Here is a 21,078-nt window from a genome sequence, read left to right on the forward strand (position 1 = left end):
CTGCCGGAACTCAAACCAGAGCGCGGTGTTGAGAGCCTTGGACGACTTGATAGTGATGCGTATCTAATTCAGTTTGGGACGCCAAAACACCGTCACCCGCCTTTTACGCAGAAATACTTCTGGTGAACAAATTGCTATGGAAAATTTTAACTCCTCACTGACAGCAAGTTCAATAACTGCTTTGCAAGATGTTTTTATGCTCCTTGTTTCCTTTTTTTAGCTTCTGTACCCCTGCTTCTAGCTTACGGTTACCTCTTGCTTCCTACTTATGGATACCCCTGCTTCCTGCTTGTGGACCAAACCATCTCCATAATTTATGACCATTAACCTGTTTACTCAGGACCCTGCAAAGAATCTATAGATAAACCCCAAATTCTGTAAGCTCGGGGTTCAGATCTTTGGGTATTAACCTGTCTGGTCCTGCTAGCGTAATAAACTGGTTCTCTCTGCCACCCCGAGTGCCGCTTGGTCTTCCCTCAGGTGAGATATTCTGCAACAAAATCACTTTGGTACTACCCAAGTTCAATATTGTCCCTTCTTTGTGCTTACTAGAGCAGATGCAGACCTCGTCTACCCATCCCCATTTGGCAGATGCAGAAATGTCATGGTTTGCCTTACTTTAGCCACAGTTAAAAACCTGTTGCAGTAATATAAGGTTATAGTAATTAAATATATAGAAATATAGAAAAATATGGAAGATATATAAAAGCAATTAAGATATATTAAAATCAATTAAGGAAATTAAAGTTATGCCATTTGGATAGGAATTAATACAGTGTGTACAAATATGATAAACAGACCCTGACTTTCCAGCAGGGCCGTTAAGTGTGTGTGTGTGTGTGTGTGAAGTTATACATAGATAAGAAGTGGCATGATGCCATAACTCTGTAAGTTAACATAACAAGAAGGTTCCCTACAAACACCTTAAAAGTGGCTTGATGTAACATTTCAGTAGATTAGCATAAAAAGGGCTTCAGGGCTTCCTGGCCCTGGCCGGTTGGCTCAGTGGTAGAGCGTCGGCCTGGCATGCAGGAGTCCCGGTTCGATTCCCGGCCAGGGCACACAGGATAAGCGCCCATCTGCTTCTCCACCCCTCCCCCTCTCCTTCCTCTCTGTCTCTCTCTTCCCCTCCTACAGCCTAGGCTCCATTGGAGCAAAGATGGCCCAGGCGCTGAGGATGGCTCCATGGCCTCTGCCTCAGGCTCTAGAATGGCTCTGGTTGCAACAGAGCGTCGCCCCCTGGTGGGCGTGCCCGGTGGATCCTGGTCCGATGCATGCAGGAGTCTGTCTGACTGCCTCCCCGTTACGGGGGGTGGGGGGGGGGGGGGGCTTCATGCAAGGAGCTCCCAAAAAGGTGGTTTGAGGTGATAATCCTGTAGATTGACACCTGTTAGAAGGCATAGGCCAAAGTACTAAAGCTAAGGGGGCCCCCTGCTGCGGCTGTCACCCAAACTCCAAAGTTCACGTGGACTGTCTCCACACCACTCTGACCAAAAATAGCTGAGAGGAGCATGCTGACGGGGGCCCCCTTAACCTGTACCCAGGTACTCCAAAAGGATTTGTGAGTAATAAACTGCCTGTGTGATTCTTGCAACTAACGTGTGTGGTCGTATCTTTCCTCCTGTGGCAGTTGGTGTCGTACTGATAAGTAGAATCCTCATAGCTGCCTCAAAAGTAGTCTGGAAGAAGCTGCTAGCCCTGCTAAGCAGGAGTGTCCCACTGGACTGGGAAGTCGAATCCGGAACACCTGATCGTCGTAGAGCTTGTCTACTGGGACAAACCTCCAATTAGGAAATCATTCCTCGGATTCCAAACTTCATGATAGTTCACTACATCTAATGGCCTTTTTTTTTTTTTTTTTTTTTTTTTTTGGTATTTTTCTGAAGCTGGAAACGGGGAGAGACAGTCAGACAGACTCCCGCATGCGCCCGACCGGGATCCACCCGGCACGACCACCAGGGGCGACGCTCTGCCCACCAGGGGGCGATGTTCTGCCCCTCCCGGGCGTCGCTCTGCCGCAACCAGAGCCACTCTAGCTCCTGGGGCAGAGGCCAAGGAGCCATCCCCAGCGCCCGGGCCATCTTTGCTCCAATGGAGCCTTGGCTGTGGGAGGGGAAGAGAGAGACAGAGAGGAAGAAGGGGGTGGGGGTGGAGAAGCAAATGGGCGCTTCTCCTATGTGCCCTGGCCGGGAATCAAACCCGGGTCCCCCGCACGCCAGGCCGACGCTCTACCGCTGAGCCAACCGGCCAGGGCCTAATGGGCTCTTAGTGATGGAGTAAGGTTGGCCTGGTGTGGAAAGGGGTGAAATAGACACAATTCATCCCTGATTAACTCCCTCTACATTTTCCTAATCTCCTCAGGCCACAAATGATACCTGCTCAAACTATATAGGCTGATAGGGTTGCAGGTGGCGGCCATGACCCCCTCCTCCTTTAAGTAGAGGAAGGGACACTAAAAAACTGGATATTCCAGATCATCTCCCCCCCAGACATCCAAATGACTCACCTGGGTGTGGAAGGTCCCCTAGCTTACTTATGGTTAATCCTTTTTTCTGTAAGGACTTCCAGCCCCCACCCTCAAATCCCCTATTTAACTGGTTACAGAACCGGTTGCTGACCCCCACCTTAGGAGTCAGCCCGGCAGATGACCACCTAAATCAGTGGGTCGCGACCCTGGCGGGGGTAGAACGACAAAAACACAGGGGTGGCCTAAAGCCATCTATCCTTTGTTTGGTGTAAAGTTAAGATGATATATATGGTGGGGGTTTTGGATTGATGATTAAACATAAGGAATTGTCTCTTGAAGCCTTTTGGATTTCTATAAAAGAATATGTAGCAGTATCTAAAAAAGCTTTGAACATTCTACTATAATTTTCAACATCCTATTTATGTGAATTGGGATTTCCTACCCTGAACACAATTAAAAGTAAAAAGAGAAATTCTTCAATGTATTGATGAGAAAATGAGTTTGCCTTTCAAATATATGCCCAAACATTGAAAAAAATCACTAGGACACATCAGACTCATGTTTCTAATAAACACAAGATTGAAAAAATACATTCGCACCAGGACCTGCTGAATTTACTAAATCTTACTAAGAATGTATCTATATATATAAAAAGATAACATTTTTGTTCTTTTATTTTTTAACCCTTTTTACGAATTCTAAAAAGCATAACTCAAAAAATGTAACAAAAATGTTTCCTAATGTCAGAATAAATTTAATTTTGTCGTATTTATTTCATTTAATTACCATAAAAGCATGCTTGGACTTTTTTTCTTTAATATATAATTTAATTATAACATATCTCTCAGAAATTTGTATACAGTGCGCCTACAATTATTTGCAGGATTTTATTTATTTATTTATTTATTTTTTGTATTTTTCTGAAGCTGGAAACGGGGAGACAGTCAGACAGACTGCTGCATGCACCAGACCGGGATCCACCCGGCACGCCCACCAGGGGGCGACGTTCTGCCCACCAGGGGGCGATGCTCTGCCCATCCGGAGCGTTGCTCTGGTGCGACCAGAGCCACTCTAGCGCCTGAGGCAGAGGCCATAGAGCCATCCCCAGCGCCGGGGCCATCTTTGCTCCAATGGAGCCTCAGCTGCAGGAGGGGAAGAGAGAGACAGAGAGGAAAGAGAGGGGGAGGGGTGGAGAAGTAGATGGGCGCTTCTCCTGTGTGCCCTGGCCGGGAATCGAACCCGGGTCTTCATTTGCAGGATTTTAAATGCACCCTGACTTCAAAAAATTTGAGAACCACTGCCTTACACATTGAGGAGAGCTTGCAGGAGCCACACCACCAATAATGTCTTTAGGTAATTACAATAGAAATGACGCCTATCAAGTTAAGGCAGACGTCTCCCAGATCTCCCCTTTATCAACTGCTTTAAATGGTAACATTTCAGCTTCAAATATCCAGAGCCTTTTACAAAGTGACAAGGTATGATTACAGATTAATCTCCCACTAGCTCCTCAAATAAACCTTACTCTCTCATTCTGGTTGTCTGAACACACCCTTGTCCTCTTTTACCTCCTAGGCCAGGGGTCGGGAAACTATGGCTCGCGAGCCAGATGTAGCTCTTTTGATGGCTGCACCTTGCTCACAGACAAATCTTTAATAAAAAAAATGTTAAAAATATAAAACATTCACATGTATTATATATAACACCACTGTCCTAGAGATCAACATTGCAAGGGATAAACAGCTAATAAAATAAATTTTATTAATTTTAATTTTATGCAGTGGTCCCCAACCCCTGAGCCGCGAACCCGTACCAGTCTGTGGGCCATTTGGTACTGGTCCACAGGGAAAGAATAAATAACTTACATTATTTACATTTTATTTACATTTAAGTCTGAACAATGTTTTATTTTTAAAAAATGACCAGATTCCCTCTGTTACATCCGTCTAAGACTCACTCTTGAAGCTTGTCTCGGTCACATGATACATTTATCCATCCCACCATAAAAAGCTGGTCCATGAAAACATTTTGACATTAAACTGGTCCCTGGCCCAAAAAAGGTTGGGGACTACTGCTTTAGGGGTATGACACAAGTAATAGAAAAGGTGTCTTTGAAAATTAGATTGTAAATTATATTATTATAACTATTATTTCATCTATGTGTAATGATTAACTGAAAGACACATTTAAAGTGCTATACTGGCCCTGGCCGGTTTGCTCAGTGGTAGAGTGTCGGCCTGGCGTGCAGGAGTCCCAGGTTCGATTCCTGGCCAGGACACACAGGAGAAGCGCCCATCTGCTTCTCCACCCCTCACCCTCTCCTTCCTCTCTGTTCCTCTCTTCCCCTCCTGCAGCAAGGCTCCACTGGAGTAAAGATGGCCCGGGCGCTGGGGATGGCTCTGTGGCCTCTGCCTCAGGCGCTAGAATGGCTCTGGATGCAACAGAGCAACGCCCTAGAGGGGCAGAGCATCACCCCCTGGTGGGCATGCTGGGTGGATCCCGGTCGGGCGCATGTGGGAGTCTGTCTGACTGCCTCCCAGTTTCCAGCTTCGGAAAAATAAAAAATGAAAAAAAAAAATTTTAAACAATAATAATAAAGTGCTGTACAAAGTACATCTTTTTCTAGTCCTGAACAAAGTTAGATCCTTGACAATTCCTGAGAAAACTGAATAAAAAAGAATATTACTAGTCCCATAGTTTTAATCATTTCCCATAATTAATATCAATATATTAATTTTAAATTTATTAGTTCTTAAATTTTATAAGTATCATTTAAAAAATAATCAAACCCCTAAAACCTACATAATTTTGTTAACTAATGTCACCCCAATATTAATAAAAATAAAATACATAAAATATTAAAAGAAAATGTCTCATTAGATTGAAAGTCAACAATTTTCAGTTTTATATGTTAGTTTACGTAATGTTTTACTAAACGTTTATTTACTGATTTTAGCAAGAGAGTAGAAAGAGAGAGAAACAGGAACATTCATCTATTCCTGTATGTACCCTGACTAGTGTTCGAACTGGCAACCTCTACCTTTGCAATGATGCTCTACCAAATGACCTATCTGGCCAGGGCTATACTGACTTTCTACCTTGTACATAAATGCCAAACTGACTTTCTACCTTTTAAATAAATGCCACACCCATCTCTTAATTTTTGGTTATTTGGATTATATGTTTTTAGCAATATAATATTTTAAAGAGATACAAGCTTTACTAACTATCAAGTAGAACACATACTATTTTTATAAAGTGACAGATTTGTAAATTTTAAAATGTATTTTATTAAATATTCTACTCAAAGAATAGTTACAAAAGCATTTAACAGCAAAAACAAGTATGCAAGTAGTAAAATCTAGTTAAAAAAAAAACAAGAAAAAAAACAAACAGACCAAACAGTCCATATTATGTTTTGCTGCTTTATACACAGGAATGATTTATTTTACAAAGTGGTCAGTTTCAAGTTTAGCCTATAAAATTAAAAACACTTCTTAATGTGCCTCAAAGCAGAGTGAACTTAATATGCTTTCACATTAAGCAGTACGATAAATCGTAAGAAACTTAACACAATGATAACAGTTCAAAATAAAATGTACAGAACAGGCACTTTCAAGTCAGCTACTGGGTGTAACTCTCAGTTAAATGTTATTGTATCTCAATCCATCAAAGGTTATCAACGAATGAATAAAACGTTCCTCTGATGCAGAATCGCAAACATGTTTAGGTTCCAAACACTGTGTTCTGGTTGTAATACATGCAAGACAAACCCTAAATTAGAAGAATCTCAAAAGAAAAATGAAGGAAAACAAAAAGCAGCCAGGAATGACAGCATCTACAAGCACTGAAATAAGGCCTTTAAGTGTTAAGTCAGTATTTTAAACCCCTTCATTCTCAGGTAAGGGATTAAGAGGCCAAGACAAAGATAGTCTGCAAGGGTGAGGATACTGGAGGGTGACAGTGTCAGCCTCACAAGAGTGCTCTACCAGACGAGGAGGAAGGGGAGGGTGGAGGGGAAGGAGAAGGGGGTGAAGGGAGAGGTTGAGGGGGTGGTGGCAGAAGGGGAGGAGGAGGAAAAAGCTGGGTAGAACTGGACCATCTGGATCCAGCCCGTGGGGAATCCAGGAGGGGGAAAAAATACCTGAAACAATGAAGACAGGAACAAAACACAAAAACAAAAAAAAACAAAAAAAGAAGAAAAGAGAAAAGTAGTAAATATAAAAGGAACCAAAGAGGATAAAACACATGCTGGAAAAAATAAGCTTTAGTATATGCCAAAACTAATGGAGTATGACAGCAAAAATCAAGACCCTTATTCAAATTAAGTATAGAAACTTGAAAGAAAAAACTAAAAATTTTTGAACTTAAAATGTTTTTAAAAATGATCAGCATGAATGTTACAAGACAACTTTATAATTTAAAACATTTTCTAGCCTGACCAGGTGGTGGCGCAGTGGATAGAGCGTCAGACTGGGATGCAGAGGACCCAGGTTCGAGACCCCGAGGTCGCCAGCTTGAGCGCGGGCTTATCTGGTTTGAGCAAAAGCTCACCAGCTTGAACCCAAGGTCACTGGCTCCAACAAGGGGTTACTCAGTCTACTGAAGGCCCGCGGTCAAGGTACGTATGAGAGAGCAATCGATGAACAACTAAAGTGTTGCAACGCGCAATGAAAAACTAATTGATGCTTCTCATCTCTCTCCGTTTCTGTCTGTCTGTCCCTGTCTATTCCTCTCTCTGACTCACTCTGTCTCTGTAAACAATAAATTTAAAAAAAAAATTTTTTCTAGCTTCTCAGGAACACTTAATGGTATCCTGTAAATTTACAATCTATTAAGCTTTTTTAAAATTTTAAGCAATGTTTCATTTGTAGTAGCAGCACACAGTTTTCTAATGCAAACATGATATTGAAAACCAATTCAAATATACTTTAAGTATGGCCAGCTATTGCAACATACTTTCAAAGAAATACAAACTTTGAATATTCTTATATTTTTCTGCAAAACCTTAGAATAGTTCAAAATTCTGATTAACTTAAAAAGGTTCAAAAAATATGTCCTATTGTTTTTATTCTGCAATTTTATAACTTAGCTATAATACTTAGGCATTTTAGCAAAAATTTATAGCTTTGTCGTCAAGGTCACAGTACTATAGGATATAGTGGAATTTCTGTGGAAGTGAATGTGCATGCATAATTTAAGAAAATCTTTAACTGTTTCTCTTATTTATTTATTCATTCATTTATTTAAATTTAGTGAGAGGAGGAGAGACAGAGACAGACTCCCGCATGCGCCCTGACCACCTCAGAAGCCCACCAGGGAGTGATGCTCTGGCTCATCTGGGGCCCTTGCTCCGTTGCAACAGGAGCCATTTTTAGTGCCTGAGGCAGAGGCCATGGAGCCATCCTTAGTGCCCAGAGCCAACTCGCTGTAATGAAGCAGTGGCTGCAGGAGGGGAGGAGAAGAGAGAGAAGCGAGAGGGGAACAGGTGGAGAAGCAGATGGGCACACTTCTCCTGTGTACCCTGACAGGGAATCGAACCTGGGACATTCACACGCCACATGATGGTATACAACTGAGCAAACTGGCCAGGGGAATTCTCTTTATTTTGACTTAAAAGAAACTTACCATGAAATCACACCATAGAAATATACAAACACATATTAGAAACATTTATCCCTTTAGTGACTATTAATCAAAAACTTACAAAGGTGTTTTTATTTTACTACCAAATTATAAATAAAAAAATACCAAATGTTTAATTTGGCTACAAACTGTACTGTTTACTTTCACTTTACTACTACTTCTTCCCTTTTTAACTAATATTTTTAAAATATTAAAAAGAAATAACAGAGTTGTACTAAATATCATATATAAACCAATTCTACAAAAGCTAAATTATCACACAAAACAATCTTTATGAAAAGTATTTATTCAATCTTCAAATTAAAATTATAAAAATTCATCATTTTAGGTATTTTATAAAACAAAAGAAATAAGGCTATATGCTCCAAATGGAATAGAGTGATACTTTCCCTCTTCCCAACTACTTGTAAGAATGGTAATATTCCTTTTCATTTTAAAGCCCATGCTAGTTTTAGGAACATTTCAAAAAATTGTTTTGGAGATAATAACTCAACAAAAAGTCTCTCCATTTATATTTCAAAAGTTTTGAATAGTGTCAGTAAACTGGCTAATACAAAAAAAATAATAATATATACTGTATTTTTAAAAGCCTTTTGGATTGCGTTTAGTAGTAAGCAGGCTGCTGGTGGTGCATCTTGGGAGAGGTCAGATGGCACTGGGGAAGGGAAAAAGGAGCTCACTTTCCATTCCTGTGTGCATGCAACAAGCAGCAAAACAGCAAAGTTACTCCGGTTAGCTGGTACTCAGCTGTGCTTTCTGTTAAAGGACACAATACAAATGGAGAAGGGAAAATGCATCACAGATCTAACACACGTGGTTAACAACACAATACAATACAGATCAAAACTTCAAAGCTCTTTACAAAAGAAAATATGCAGTGCAGGCAAGGACCAAAAACTAGATCTTGCTTTTTAAAAAATTAACACTAGTATCGTTTGCTTAATGGAATCATCTTTAAAATCTGGTATGTTCTATATTAACTTGAAATTAATTGTCTTCATGCAAATACTTAAACCTCAAAATCAAATAACACAACTTCTTTATAAAAATATAACAATATAAAAATAGTTGAGAAAATTTTAAATACAATTCTCTTATTTAAGCTGACAACAGGATAACCACAGGACAGTTAGTTAAGGCTGTGTGCTTTGAGGTTTCCTAAATGTTCTAGATTATTCACAAAGGCATAGTGAAGTAATTTTACCATACAAATTCACATATTTAAAATTTGTAAATAAAAACAGTATGACTCTTTAGATCACATCAAACATTTTTTATTAAAAATCTAAAATGTGCCTGACTAGGCGGTGGCACAGTGGATAGCGTCGAACTGGGATGCGGAAGACCCAGGTTCGAGACCCCGAGGTCGCCAGCTTGAGCACAGGCTCATCTGGTTTGAGCAAAAGCTCACCAGCTTGGACCCAAGGTCGCTGGCTCAAGCAAGGGGTTACTCAGACTGCTGAAGGCCCACGGTCAAGGCACATATGAGAAAGCAATCAATGAACAACTAAGGTGTCGCAACGAAAAACTGATGATTGATGCTTCTCATCTCTCTCCGTTCCTGTCTGTCTGTCCCTATCTATCCCTCTCTCTGACACTCTCTCTGTCTCTGAAAAAAAAAAAAAAGAAAAAGAAATGTAGCCATTTTGGTGGGTGTGTTACAAAAATTTCAGTTTGACCCAATTCAACAGCTACCCTGCCAGCACTACAAACACACCAGTAATCTAGGATTCAAGTCCTTGGTATTATCTCGTATTTCCTCTCTATCTAAATTTCAGAACCGAATTCAGTTTGTATGGCTTCATGACCTACCTATAAACGTATGTCTTACTTAGGTAAGACAAATACAAAGCTAACTGAGAAGTTTTTTCTAGTGTCACAATTATGGGGTGAATTTCTTCATTCAGCCTTAAAATCCATGAAATAACACACCTTTAGTATGGCTATTAGAATGACTTTAAAAAGAAAATAATTTCTACTTTTCATAAAACAGCCTACCTGCCAGCAGATGATCCATTGAATGAATTTTGAAGACTTGGGATGTTTGAACCTAGGGAAGGATTTGAGTTTCCCTGCTGAGAACTCCCATTGACAGGGCTCCCATTACCTTTCAAAATACCAGTACACTTCCAATTGTCCATATAATTAGCTGAAAGAAAAATGATCAAATACATTAACATGACTAAAACTTATTATATTCAAGAGCATAAATCTATGTTCATGTCCTTAAATTACAACTAAAACAGTAAGTGTCCAACATGATACATTCCTCTTAAAATAAATGTTAAGGACATTTTTAAATATAAAACATACTTTAATTTTAAGAATTATTTGTTTAATTTTTTAATTCTTAAAAAAATTACTAATTTAAAAAATAAAGCTTTTTGTCTGACCAGGCAGTGGCACAGTGTATATAGCAACAGCCTGGGATGCAGAGGTCCCAGGTTTGAAACTGACCAGGCGGTGGTCACGGGCCTGAGCATAAACTCCCCAGCTTGAGCACCAGTTCCTACACATGACCCCAAGGTCTCCCTGGCACTAGAGACACTAAGCCCAAGGAAACCCGAATTAGGGAGCCTGCTGGGGTGGAGCTGGGTGGTCTCACAAAAGCCCAGAGGCTGGAAAGGGCACCAATGCCTGTGAAATCAAAATTACACTGAAGAAAGGAAAGTCTGGCCTGACCAGGCAGTGGCACAGTGGATAGAGCGTCAGACTGGGATGTGGAGGACCCAGGTTCAAAATCCCGAGGTCACCAGCTTGAGCGTGGGCTCATCTGGTTTGAGCAAGGCTCACCAGCTTGAGCCCAAGGTTGCTGCCTTAAGCAAGGGGTCACTTAGTCTGCTATAGCCCCCCCATCAAAGCACATTTGAGAAATCAATCAATGAACAACTACGGAACCGCAATAAGGAGTTGATGTTTCTCATCTCTCTCCTTTCCTGTCTGTCTGTCCCTATCTGTCCCTCTCTCTGACTCTCTCTGCCACAAAAAAAAACAGAAAAAAGTAAAAAGAAAGGGAAGTCTGGGCTGCTTCTACCACAGCCTAAAATAAAACTGACTTAGCCAAACTTCATTTTGGAAAACAATAACTGCTCAGGGTAAATGAACTACCCTATAATTTTGGATCGAAGGTATGGGAAACCACTGACTACTGGTGCACAAAACCAAGGACACCTCTGCCCAGTGGATTAGCAACGAGCAAAAGTACAGACTACACTATAGCAACCACAGTGTCAACCAACCAGACAGTCTCTCTCAGCATGACATTTGTAAGAAACTTTTAGAATCAGTGGCTCCCCAATTCTTGAATTTGTAGGAGTTTCAGAGGAGAAGTGAGGGACATACTGGATTTTCTCCTGTTTATAGTTGGTTGGCTACAGCAACTCTAGTAAAATAAGAGATGATGCTAGTCCTACCCTGAGTTTGCACAAGTTATACACATACCAAACAGTACCTTGGAGATACTGCATATGCTGTTACAGTTTCTTTTAGTTTTAAAAGTTGGTTTGTTCCACAATAGAAAGTTAAAAATGAATTTTTTTTATAATTGAGAGGTGGGGAGGCAGAGCAACAGACTCCTGTATGTGCTCCACCCGGCAAGCCCCCTACCCAGCAACGCTCTGCCCATCTGGGGCCGTTGCTCCATTGCTATTTTAGCCATGGAGCCATCCTCAGCACCTGGGGCCAACTTGCGCTAACCCAAGGGTAGTCAACCTTTTTATACCTACCGCCCACTTTTGTATCTCTGTTAGTAGTAAAATTTTCTAACCGCCCACTGGTTCCACAGTAATGGTGATTTATAAAGTAGGGAAGTAACTTTACTTTATAAAATTTATAAAGCAGAGTTACAGCAAGTTCAAGCATATAATAATAATCACCAAGTACTTTATGTCAGATTTTCGCTGTTTAGCAGAATAAATCTTTATAAAACAACTTACTATAGTTAAATCTATCTTTTTATTATACTTTGGTTGGAACGCCCACTAGTGGGCGGTAGGGACCAGGTTAACTACCACTACTCTAACCAATCAAGCCATAGCTGCAAGAGAGGAAGAGAGGAAGACAGAAAGAGAGAAAGAGAGGAAGAGAGAGAAGGAAGAGGGGGAGGGGCAGAGAAGCAGATGGTGACTTCTCCTGTTACCCTGACCAGGAATCGAATCTGGGACATCCACATGTGGGGCCGATGCTCTACCACTGAGCCAACTGCCCAGGACTTAAAAATCAATTCAATTCATCATTAACTAGGAATTAGGAAAACTGATAAAGGTTAAAAATAACAAATTAATATTGGACCTAATTTATTTGTTTTGTTTGTATTTTTCTGAAGCTGGAAATGGGGAGGCAGCCAGACAGACTCCCGCATGCGCCGGACCGGGATCCACCCGGCACGCCCACCAGGGAGTGATGCTCTGGCCATCTGGGGCGTCGCTCTGTCACGACCAGAGCCACTCTAGCACCTGGGGCAGAGGCCAAGGAGCTATCCCCAGCGCCTGGGCCATCTTTTGCTCCAATGGAGCCTCGGCTGCGGGAGGGGAAGAGAGAGACAAAGAGGAAGGAGAGGGGGAGGGGTGGAGAAGCAGATGGGCGCCTCTCCTGTGTGCCCTGGCCAGGAATCGAACCCGGGACTTCCGCATGCCAGGCCGACGCTCTACCACTTAGCCAACCTGCCAGGGCTGTATTGGACCTAATTTAAAAGTAGCTGTGTGGCCCTGGCTGGTTGGCTCAGCGGTAGAGCGTCGGCCTGGCGTGCAGGGGACCCGGGTTCGATTCCCGGCCAGGGCATATAGGAGAAGCGCCCATTTGCTTCTCCACCGTCCCCCTTCTTCCTTTCTGTCTCTCTCTTCCCCTCCCGCAACCAAGGCTCCATTGGAGCAATGATGGCCCAGGCGCTGGGGATGGCTCCTTGGCCTCTGCCCCAGGCGCTAGAGTGGCTCTGGTTGCAGCAGAGCGACGCCCCGGAGGGGCAGAGCATCGCCCCCTGGTGGGCAGAGCTTGATCCCTGGTGGGCGTGCCGGGATTGGATCCCGGTCGGGCGCATGAGGGAGTCTGTCTGACTGTCTCTCCCCGTTTCCAGCTTCAGAAAAATACAAAAAAAAAAAAAAAAGTAGCTGTGCAAAGGTATTTTTCTTCAAAATATTTAGAGTTTACATTTCTAAGTAAAAATTCTAAAGCAGCAATATAAGACAATAATTGTTCACTGAAATCTTACCTTTCCATAATCTTACACAGCCATCATCACCTGATGATGCTAGCACTGTTCCTGTTATATTCCAACTCACTCGCCAAACCTGAGAGTTATGATTATCAAATTGAGCCACTATATGAATCTCAAATTTTGTTGGCCCACCAGAGGATGTAAGTTCTTTCCTGTTAACAAAAAAATTTTCCTGAGGAATTGAGATAAAGTTTACATACACACATACACACCACCTATCTAAACAAAAAGATATAAGTGGTCTTACCTACTTACCATATCATTGTATAGTTATATACATATGTATACCCCCGACCCCCTTAGCTCATTGGAACTGTTGTCACATTGAATTGACTCCCAGTACCTGGTGTGACCCTACCACATGGAAGACAATGAGTGACTATTTCATGGAAGAAAGATACAACAAAAGAGTATTTTATTCCCCCCAAAGTAGAAGAATAAAATAATAATATTTATTTAAAAGAAAAGTAGTAAAAAGAGAAGGATAGAAAGAGGGAAGGAAGAAGGAAATGGAAAAGAAAAAAACGACTAAAACTCAAAATTCCAAAATTAAAGCTAAAAGATTATTCACCAGAATTTCTCAGTGCTAATTTAATTTTCCCTTGGACTGCCACCTCTCATTCATTCAAATATTTATAGAGGATCGATTTTACTCAGAGGATCTAATTCATGTTAGCAATCCGCCTGAATACAACATTAATTAATAAACTATATGGTCTACAGGAAAGTTCTGTACGTTTTTGGAATAAAACAAAATACAAATTTTTCTTACCGTCAATAAACTTTATTAAATAATATAATTGCCATTATTATTAATGATTTCTTGCCAGCGTGAGGGCAATTTGTATATCCCATTTTTGAAAAATGTTTTATCTTTTGATGCGAAAAACTCAACCAGTGCTTGTTTGATATCTTCTTCATTTTTGAATTTTTTGCCCTTCAAAAAATTTTGTAAGGACAAAAACAAGTGATAGTCGGAGGGTGCTAAGTCTGGGGAATATGGTGGATGCGACAGAATTTCCCAGCCTAGTTCTGCAATTTTTTGAGGAGTCCTCAAAGCAGCACGTGGCCTGGTATTATCATGATGCAGTATGATGTTCTTCCTATTGAACATCGCCGGCCTCTTTTCTTGGACTGCTGTCTTTAAATTATCCAGTTGCTGACAATACTTCTCCGAATTGAGCTTTTCGTTTGGTTTTAAAAGCTCATAATGTATTGGTCCTCGAATGTCCCATCACATACACAACATTCTCTTATTCAGAGTCAAATTTGGTTTAGAGGTGGAAGGGCTAGGTTTTCCGGGTTCACAATATGCCCTTTTCTTTACGATGTTTTCGTAGGTAATCCACTTTTCATCCCCAGTTATCATCTGATTCAAGAAGGGCTTGACTGCCAGACCTGTGGTGGCGCAGTGGATAAAGCGTTGACCTGGAAATGCTGAGGTCGCCAGTTCGAAACCCTGGGTTTGCCTGGTCAAGGCACATATGGGAGTTGATGCTTCCAGCTCCTCCCCCCCTTCTGTCTCTCCTCTGTCTCTCCCTCTCCTCTCTAAAATAAATTTAAAAAAAAAGTTTGTTGTCTTTTTTTTAAAAAAAGAAGGGCTTGATTTTGTTCCAAGCAAGCAGAGATGTGCATGTGACAACTTCATCATCCAAGTTCTTCTGACTTAATTCATGTGGCACCCATCTTGAATATTTCCACACCAATCCTATCTTCCGAATATGGTCAGAAAGGGTTTGCTGAGCTGAATTAAGCCTTTCTGTGATCTCCGATGTTGTCAGGAAAGGATCTTGCTCCAACATGGTCTTAACAACTTCGTCATCGATGAAAGATGGTTGCCCAGAACGTGGTTTATCAGAAAGGTCGAAATCACCTGTTTCGAATTTTTCAAACCATCTTCTGCATGTCCTATCAGAAATTGTACCTTCACCAAATACTTTCAATAAATTTCTACATGCTTCTGTAGCATTTCTTCCATGTTGAAATTCATAAAAATTACAGTGGCGTAAATGAACCGTATCAGTAGCCATGGGTACACTATTGCTTCACACATAAGACTAACGTGAATCAACTTTGTTTTAGTTAATTTGCTACGTCTACATTAAGTGATAAAAAGAGGCACATATAAGCCAAATAAACATGTGCTTACGTATCGAAACTTGTTGTGATAGAAACGGACAGAACTTTCCGGTAGAGCTGATATAAATCTCTTTACTCAATTCTCCATCCCCTCAAATCATATATTTACAGATCAAATGTTCATTAAAGAATCCATTCTTCAGGCCCTGGCCAGTTAGCTCAGTGGTAGAGCGTCGGCCTGGCGTGCGGGAGTCCTGGGTTCGATTCCCGGCCAAGGCACACAGGAGAAGCACCCATTTGCTTCTCCACCCCTCCCCCTCTCCTTCCTCTCTGTCTCTCTCTTCCCCTCCCACAGCCAAGGCTCCATTGGAGCAAAGTTGGCCCGGGAGCTGGGGATGGCTCTGTGGCCTCTGCCTCAGGCGCTAGAATGGCTCTGATTGCAGCACAACGACGCCCCAGATGGGCAGAGCATCGCCCCCTGGTGGGCATGCCGGTGGATCCCGGTCGGGCGCATACGGGAGTCTGTCTGACTGCCTCCCCGTTTCCAACTTCAGAAAAATACAGAATCCATTCTTCAGATCATAGTTGCCTCTTTCCTCCACAAATGAAAATAATCAGGAATTAAGAATACTTTCAAATTAGTAATGTTTTGAAAACTTACCTCACAGGCTTTAATGTAAAAATTCTCACATCTTTTGTTGCTATGGCTAGAATGTGGTATGACCTTCCCAGGTTTGGAGCAAAAGCAATATCGTGGACAGGATCAGTAACTGTCATAAGGGTTTCAGCTTTTGCGTATTTCCTAACAAACAAACAATTTATCTTAAAAATTCCAGAAATAAAAATTTTAAATATCCACATGTTGACATACCTCAATTTTTTTTATATTGCTTACAATGAAGTAATGGTTACCTCTGCAGTATATATGTAGTATGTATATCCAAGTCTTTAGTTGTGAGAACTGCGAATGTGACCTGTGGTGGCGCAGTGGATAAAGCATCAACATGGAAACGCTGAGGTTGCCGCTTCAAAACCCTGGGCTTGCCTGGTCAAGGCACATATGGGAGTTGATGCTTCCTGCTCCCCCCCCCTCCCCTCTCTATAATGAATAAATAAAATCTTTAAACTCAAAAAAAAAAAAAAAAAAAACCATTAAGAAAGGATCTAGGGATGAGAGCATCTCCTGGATCTAGGGTATGCCCTGAATCTAATGTTGCGTGTCCTTGTACAAGACAGAAAAACGGAAAAGAAGAGACACAGAGAAGACTGACATGTGATGAAAGAGGCAGAGACTGGAGTTAGCTGTCACACACCAAGGAACTCCTGCAGCCACCAGAAGCCTGAAGAGTCAGAAAGGAGTTTAGAAGAAGCACAGCCCTGGCCACACTTTGATTTCAGACTTCTGGCCTCCAGAAAGGTAAGAATAAATTTGTTTTAAACCAGCACTTTGTAGTGATTTGTTACTGCAGCTCCAGGAAACATATAACCTCCCGGGTTTTCTTCTGCTGACTTTTTAAGCTTAGCTTAAAACACTGTAACAAATCTCGATTTATCAGCTATTATCTTTCTTTATTAAATACATTTTATTGCTTTGAGGGGGGGGGAGGGGGGAAGGTTGGGGAGGAGCAGGAAGCATCAACTCGTATTTGTTTCTGTATGTGCCTTGACCAGGGCTTCAAACCCGCAACCTCAGTGTTACAGCTCGATGCTCCATCCACTGAGCCATTACAGGTCAGGCTATTAGTATCTTTTAAAAGAAAAGGATAATTGAATTTCCTAATATTTCAGTATAAATAAAAGAAGTAAAGCTGATCAACAATAGAAACTGAGTTTTTTAGTAGTGATAAAGGAAGTTATACCACTCCACTTCATCCTTACAAGTTCGCTTTTTATCTGCAGAGAAGTGTGCTGACCAATTTAGTAGGCATTAGCCACACATGCCTAATGAAAATATTCAGTTTCCAGATGCATAGCCACATTTCAAGTTTGCATTGCCACACATGGCTAATGGCCACTGCATCAAATGTTAGATAGCAACCATTCCCACCATCACAGCAAATTCTATTAGACAGCACCACTAAAAAGAGAGCCTCTCTGAAAAAAACAAGAATCAAGAAAGGTAGAAGGCAGTATAAGAGCCCCTTAAAACCCCTAAAAAGTAATAACATTCTGAATTGCCAAGCCTATAAGAATTATAATAGTTTTTCTCTTCTACTTCTGACCCCATGCAATATCCGACTACTGGACCTAAGAATTTTCTCTAGCACATCCAAGCCCAGCCAATCACCTGATGGTTGTTGCTCTTTTCTCCTGTAAGACTCTGAATATACCTCTGACACAATTTTTTTTTTTAACAGAGAGAGAGAGAGAAAGAGAGAGTGAGTCAGAGATGGATAGACAGGGACAGACAGACAGGAACGGAGAGATGAGAAGCATCAATTATTAGTTTTTAATTGCGCACTGCGACACCTTAGTTGTTCATTGATTGCTTTCTCATATGTGCCTTTACCGTGGGCCTTCAGCAGAACGAGTAACCCCTTGCTCGAGCCAGCGACCTTGGGTCCAAGCTGGTGAGCGTTTTTGCTCAAACCAGATGAGCCCGTGCTCAAGCTGGCAACCTCAGGGTCTCGAACCTTGGTCCTCTGCATCCCAGTCCGATGCTCTATCCACTGCGCCACCACCTGGTCAGGCCTCTGACACAATTTTTATGGTTCTCAGAGGTATTATAGATATCTCAACATGACCAAAATTAAAATTTTCTTCACATGCTGTTACATTCTACTCAAATCTGACCTATTTCCAGAATACCTTATCTCAAGAAATTGCACACTATCCATTGAACTATTAAACCAGACCTTGGAAATTATTTTCCCTTCTTCTTTACCTTTTATCCAGTCAATTACCAGATCCTACTGATACCAACTCTTTAATTATTCTCAAAATGTCCACTTTTCTATGTCCCCATTACCATTACTCTATTTCAAAGCCACTATAATCTCCCACCTGGACTATTATAACAGTATCGTAGCCCTAATCTACTCATGTTCCTTCCAAAATACTCTACACACCTATAGAAGAATTAAACTATCATTTGATCCTGTTATTCCCCAACTTAAAAATCTTTCAATGGCTTCATATGACCCTTAAGATAAAATCGAAACATTGAACATGAGGTCTGGAGGATATAAGCTTTACATATTTCTTATCACACTTTTTTGCCTATGTTCCAACCATAGTAAAAAATATTTTGGCTCTCTTGTTCATGGACCTTATCACATGCAGTTTTCTCCACCTAGAATATGTTGCCCTCTTTGGCTAAATCTTCATCCTATAGGTTTGCTTTAGGGTGAACCTTCCTTGCCTCCTCCCCCTGGTAATAAACTCTTAACATCCTGATTATCCTAGTTTATAAAATTCAACACTATTTTTTATCATTTTTGTTTGTTTTCCCTGCAAGTGGGTTCAGACTGAGAAATCAATTACCTTGTCCTCCATATTATTCAATTTTATACTATCATTGTCTATCACAGAACATGAAATATCATAAGAAATCAGTAAATAACACACAATTCAGTTAATAAATAAATAACATTTAAAAGATTAAATGCAATTTGGAACAATACTTAAACCAAGCAGTACTGACCTGGTGTTTTCATTATATTCAAAAATCTGAACTTTGGCCATTGCATTTGGACTGCTGTCATCACTTCCTACAGCTATCATGGGGGAATGAGCACGAGAGCTAGAAATAGAAAGTAAAAATACTTCATGAGATTAAATTATTATATTTAATTCAGAGAATTAAAAAACTGGCATCAAACAGTTCTACAACCTACAAGTCAGCAAGACTGTGATTAAATCCCTTCCATACATTGAACACAGCAACACCTGGGAAGTGTGTGTCCTTGAGAATGCTTGGCATGGGACTGAGGATATCATCCTGTTGCACTGTCAGTACCATATTTTATTACAGCTGAGAAAGAAAATACTGTATTTCCCCATGTATAAGACATAGCATTTTTCCAAAAAATTTGGGGTCTAAAAACTGGATGCATCTTGCCTGACCAGGTGGTGGCGCAGTGGATAGAGCGTCGGACTGGGATGCGGAAGGACCCAGGTTCGAGACCCCGAGGTCGCGCCAGCTTGAGCGCGTTTGCTCACCAGCTTGGACCCAAGGTCGCTGGCTCCAGCAGGGGGTTACTCGTTCTGCTGAAGGCCCACGGTCAAGGCACATGTGAGAAAGCAATCAATGAACAACTAAGAAGTCGCAACGCGCAACGAGAAACTGATGATTGATGCTTCTCATCTCTCTCCGTTCCTGTCTGTCTGTCCCTGTCTATCTCTGCCTCTGTAAAAAAAAACAAAAACTGGATGCATCTTATACAGTGGTTGTAGTTTTTTTACTTGCATTTCCTGCTTTTTTGCGCTTGTTTTTGCACTCATTGTTGAAGACAGTGATTTGTCATCAGACACAGATGAGGACAAGCTAATGATGGGAGTTTTGACAGTGATGAGGAGTTGTATGAATTTTATGATAAATAAAACTTGAGTTCAATAGCTTTATATAATACTTTTTTTTTTCAAATTTCGGGCCCCAAAATTAATTTGCGTCATATATATGGGAGCATCTTATACATGGGGAAATATGGTAGCTCTTTTCCCAAAAGAAAAGGTTTCAAGCAGTCAACAGATTTAAAAAACAAAAACTAAAACACAAGTTCTTCAAAATTTTCCTCCTGAAAAATCAGGTCATGAACTATGGAATGAAAAAACCCTATGGTGACCAAATTCACAACAAAAATATTTTAAGTACTTCGTGCAAAAAGAAGACCCTCAGGAAGGCATGCTTCCCATATATCATTCTCTTCTCTAGACTCATTTTAAAGGGGGAAAAAATAAGCAAAGAGAGAATGAACACTTCTGAACTCTAGGCTAAATGATTTATTTCTATTTAATTAAATATCTAATTACCTAGACATTGATTTCCTTTGCCTCCCTCATCAAGATTAAGTAGTATCTCTATAAACATGACACCCTGTTTAACCTTTGAGTATGGTATTGTGATCGCCAACTCATAAAGCTGAAAACAAATGTGGTAATGGAAAGAAAAAGGTTTAGTTCTTTATTATTAAAAGCTCCTGATAACGGATCAAGTCACCTAATATAAGAAAAATACCAGGTAAACTGCAAGTTCTATAGTAGTAAAATTACAAGTTATTTATAATAATTCTTGACCACTCAAAAAGATGTAAATTGTAAAGTAATTTTTATATCTCACACTCTTTTTAAATGTTCTACAAATATAACTTTTTCTTCTTAACAATGTTAAATATTTGAGCAAAAGCCAAAAGTACATTTACAATAACATATTCTCACATTACTAAAAATATATTTTAAAGTATTTTTAAATCAAATTATAAAACACTTGGAAAACAAATGAATTGGGGTTCCCCTCATTTGTACATCCAGAAATATTATGTTCACATCTAGACTGTGAGAAGAAGTGAGAAGACTCAAGAAGTGAGAAGAACCACCCAGCTCTCTGTATATAGTAAAGGAATCATCGACAGCTCCTTCTCCCCCCTCTTAAGGTTCCATGGAAATGATGAAAGAGTAACACTACAACAGTGCTAGAAATCAGAGTATGCCATCAGAAATCAAGAAATTTGAAAGC

The 21,078-nt window shown here is 40.7% G+C and overlaps 1 protein-coding gene across 2 annotated transcripts in view; it reads right to left on the reverse strand.

Moving 5' to 3' along the window:
• Positions 1-5,765: 5,765 nt before the first annotated feature.
• The window catches only part of SEH1L (SEH1 like nucleoporin), a 34,140-nt gene continuing 18,827 nt past the window's right edge, over positions 5,766-21,078 (reverse strand). The window contains exons 5-10 of one of the 2 annotated variants that reach the window (XM_066352251.1): positions 19,048-19,146; positions 16,066-16,206; positions 13,320-13,477; positions 10,112-10,262; positions 6,534-6,611; positions 5,766-6,478 (exon numbers count right to left, since the gene is read on the reverse strand). In XM_066352251.1, the coding sequence (XP_066208348.1) occupies positions 6,349-6,478; positions 6,534-6,611; positions 10,112-10,262; positions 13,320-13,477; positions 16,066-16,206; positions 19,048-19,146 (757 nt within the window). In that variant the 3' untranslated portion in view covers positions 5,766-6,348. Of the gene's footprint in view, positions 6,479-6,533; positions 6,612-7,396; positions 8,870-10,111; positions 10,263-13,319; positions 13,478-16,065; positions 16,207-19,047; positions 19,147-21,078 lie in introns of those variants that run through there. The other variant, XM_066352250.1, reaches the window with a different exon arrangement.

Source organism: Saccopteryx leptura, chromosome 11 (assembly GCF_036850995.1).
Source record: "Saccopteryx leptura isolate mSacLep1 chromosome 11, mSacLep1_pri_phased_curated, whole genome shotgun sequence".
Taxonomy (NCBI): Eukaryota; Metazoa; Chordata; class Mammalia; order Chiroptera; family Emballonuridae; genus Saccopteryx; species Saccopteryx leptura.